The sequence below is a fragment of the Hevea brasiliensis genome, chromosome 7 (assembly GCF_030052815.1).
Source record: "Hevea brasiliensis isolate MT/VB/25A 57/8 chromosome 7, ASM3005281v1, whole genome shotgun sequence".
Taxonomy (NCBI): Eukaryota; Viridiplantae; Streptophyta; class Magnoliopsida; order Malpighiales; family Euphorbiaceae; genus Hevea; species Hevea brasiliensis.
Window position 1 is genome coordinate 62,736,065 of NC_079499.1, and position 4,129 is coordinate 62,740,193.

Here is a 4,129-nt window from a genome sequence, read left to right on the forward strand (position 1 = left end):
TCCTAGAAAGTGCATCAGCTACAACATTCTCTTTTCCTTGCTTGTATTTAATCACATATGGAAATGACTCTAAAAATTCAATCCATTTAGCATGCCTTCTACTCAACTTATTTTGACTCTTAATATGCTTCAATGATTCATGATCCGAATGTATGACAAACTCTTTAGGCCACAAATAATGTTGCCAAGTTTCCAAGGCCCTAACTAATGCATACATCTCCTTATCATAAGTAGAGTAATTCAAGGCAGCTCCATGCAATTTCTCACTAAAATATGCTATTGGTCGTTTCTCTTGCATGAGAACCGCACCAATTCCTACACCACTTGCGTCACATTCAATTTCAAAAGTCTTATCAAAATTTGGCAAACTCAACAAGGGTGCAGAACACAATCTATCTTTAAGTTCAGAAAATGCATGTTCATGTTTCTTTTTCCACTCAAATGCAACATTCTTTTTCACCAATTCATTCAAAGGAGTAGCAATTGTACTAAAATTAGGCACAAATCGCCTATAGAAACTAGCCAATCCATGGAAACTTCTAACCTTCGACACATTCTTAAGAATTGGCCAATCTCTAATGGCCTTGATTTTCTCTTCATCAACCTGTACACCTTTACTACTTACAACAAAACCAAGAAAAACAACCTTATCCAAGCAAAATGAACACTTTTTCGCATTCGCATACAATTTCTCATTTCTCAACACATCAAAAACAAGTCTCAAGTGATGCAAATGCTCGTCTATGTTACTGCTGTAAATCAAAATGTCATCAAAATACACAACAACAAATTTTCCAATGAAATTCCTCAACACATGATTCATCAAACGCATAAAAGTGCTAGGAGCATTTGTGAGCCCAAATGGCATCACCATCCATTCATACAACCCATATTTAGTTTTGAAAGCAGTTTTCCACTCATCACCAATTTTCATTCTTATTTGGTGGTAACCACTTTTCAAATCTATCTTAGAAAACACACTTGCACCATGCAACTCATCAAGCATATCATCAAGGCGAGGGATTGGGTGTCTATACTTTACAGTGATTTTATTGATGGCTCTGCAATCCACACACATGCGATAACTCCCATCCTTCTTTGGCACTAGCAACACAGGTACAGCACATGGGCTCATGCTCTCCCTAACATAGCCCTTCTCCATAAGCTCCTCCACTTGCCTTTGTAACTCCTTTGTTTCTTTAGGATTTGTTCTATATGCTGGTCTATTCGGTATTTGTGCTCCAGGTACCAAGTCGATCTGGTGCTCAATCCCTCTGATAGGTGGCAATCCTGGTGGCAACTCATTCGGGAAGACATCTTCATATTCCTGTATAAGAGACAAAGCATCACTAGGCAAATGTGAATCAAGGTCAGTAACACATAAATTAACCTCCTTGTACATAAGTACACAAAGAGGTCTTCCTGAATGTAAAGCCTCTCTAACTTCTCTTTCCTTCACATACAAACTCATTCTCTTCTCTCCACTCTCCTTTTGCCCCGAGCTTTCCTTTTTCTCATTTGCTCTCATTTTCTTTTCTTTTATTTCTCTTTTTCTCTCTTTTTCTTCTCTCTTCTCTTTCTTTTCACTCTCATCCAGCTCGGCCTCTCTAAGTTTTTCTCTCCAAGTTTCTTTCTTTTCTTCAATGGATCTAAGAATCCTCATTTGATCTTCATGCACTTGACCTGGTGTCATAGGAAGCAATGAGTATGTTCGACCTTCCTTAGTGACCGTGTACCTGTTCTTCCTACCATCATGCACAACACTTCTATCATACTGCCATGGACGGCCCAACAAAAGATGCGTAGCAACCATAGGTACAACATCACAAAGTACCTCATCATTATACTTGCCAATGGTGAATGGCACAACCACCTGTTTTGTAACCCTCAACTTCCCACAATCATTTAACCATTGCAACCCATATGGTTTTGGATGTGTAGTAGTAGGCAAACCCAACTTGTCCACCAAGAGTGAACTAGCCACATTACAACAGCTCCCACCATCTACAATCACACTACACAACTTGTCATTCACCAAGCACCTAGTATGGAAGATGTTCTCCCTTTGCATTTCATCACCACACTCCATACTCACTTGTGCACTTAGTGTGCGCATGGTGACAAGGATATTGCCATCCATAGGTGGCTGATCTCCCTCATCGTAGCAATCATCCTCATGCTCATCAACATTATCAGATTCTTCCTCCCTTTCCTCTTCACTTTCTAACTCTCCATTTTCCCTAACAACCATCACTCTTTTATTTGGACATTGTGAGGCATAATGTCCATTTCCCAAACACTTAAAACACTTCAATTCTCTAGTCCTAGTAGGAACTCCCTTGTTCTTCTCCTCTACTTTCTCCTTTCCTTTCCATTCTTCTTTCTTGAATTTGGGAACTTCTTTCTCCACCCTTGAAGGAGCAGACCAATTCGACTTCCAATTACTCCTAGGAGCCGAATGGTTGGCTGGTGCATATCTAGCCACATTCTTCCTTTTTAGTTGCTTCTCCACTTTAAGTGCCATTTGTAGCATATCCTCCACCTCCACACAAGGTTGCAGCTCCACAATATTAGCAATTTCAGGATTTAACCCATTCAAAAAGCGAACCATTGTAGCTTCCCGATCCTCCTCAACATCAGCTCTAATCAAAGCTATCTCCATGGCCTTGTAATATTCTTCGACACTTTTAGTACCTTGAGTGAGTTTTTGTAACCTTTGAAGCAGCTCTCTGTGGTAGTAAGGTGGCACAAACCTGTTTCTTAAGATTCCCTTCATTTCGTCCCATGTCTCCACGGTTCGTTGCCCATTTCTCCTCCTCCTACTCAACAACTGATCCCACCATACAATTGCATACTCTTTGAATTCTACAGCTGCTAACTTCACTTTCTTTTCTTCAGAATAATGGTGGCACTCAAAAATCAACTCCACCTGTCTCTCCCACTCCAAATAAACATCTGGATTATCCTTCCCATGAAAAGGTGGAATTTGCATTTTTATACTAGCTAAATTCCCATCAACTCTCTCATCATTCCCATCTCTATCCCAATGATCACCGAACCTAAAATTTCTGCCACCCCTTCTTCCCCTAGGCCCTCTACCCCTAGGTGGTCTATGCCCTCTTCCGCCATAATGGTAGTTGCCATAGTCATAAGCTTCATCATACTCATCATCATTCCATTCATCTTCTTCATACCCTTCATTCCTATGTTCTGCCCGAAATCTACCTTCATTTCTATTCGGATTTGCCACATTTGCTCCCCCATCATTCCTCCTATTTCTATCTTCTCTGTCCCTTCTCATCTCTAAAGTCATTCATTTGCACATTCATCCTTTCAAAGCTTTGTGCTACAGATTCTTTAAAAATTCGATCATCAGGAAACTCCCTTTTTTCTTCATTACCTCCACTACTACCACTTGTCTCTTGTAATTGAGACATGATTTGGCTGCAAGAAAACGAAGTTAGTAGAAATGGCTCACCCTCTCAAGTGTTTAGCTCAAGTGTTTTCGCACAAATTTCAGGCTCTTACCCTCTTTTGGCACTCACACACTCTTGCCTTTTACCACTCAAGAGTTTGCTTCCCTTGTTCCTTTGGGAACTAAAATTCACAAACAAGCACAAATACTTGCTAATTTTATCAAAATAATCAACAAACGAAACTGGAAGAAACGAAATTGCAATAACCAGAGAGTGTGACACTAGAGCCAAAGATATGGAAGACGCCAAAGTAGAAGCAAATGTTAACGAAATGGTATGATTTTTGAAAACTGTATGAGAGACAACCCAACAGAATGATATCAAACTCAAACTTCCAATTTCATAGCCAACTTTGCACAAATGCCAGCAGTTCACACAATTTTGGTTCACCACACAAACGAATATATTTTGATCTGAAATTTGGTAGACATAGGCATCCCAATACTGACTAACTACTGGTAAAATTTCAGGAGTTTCTGGATGAGTTTACTAGGTGAACGAAATTTGACTAGGTCTGCCGCAAAATTTTGGTTCGGTAGGCAAACAATGTCACAAAACCCTGAAAATTGACACAAAAGCTACTGAGATGGAGTATAATCAGCCTGCAAAATTTCGGAGCTTTCTGGGTTGGTTTGGTGTGTTAACTCAATTTG

At 39.9% G+C, this 4,129-nt stretch overlaps 1 protein-coding gene across 1 annotated transcript; it reads right to left on the reverse strand.

Moving 5' to 3' along the window:
* Window positions 1–518: 518 nt before the first annotated feature.
* On the reverse strand, window positions 519–3,301 carry LOC131181367 (uncharacterized). Its single transcript, XM_058149415.1, has 3 exons — window positions 2,551–3,301; window positions 584–2,004; window positions 519–539 (listed from the first exon to the last, which is right to left on the reverse strand). Exons 1-3 carry the CDS (start codon window positions 3,299–3,301, stop codon window positions 519–521), a joined length of 2,193 nt encoding a protein of 730 aa, XP_058005398.1.
* Window positions 3,302–4,129: the final 828 nt, after the last annotated feature.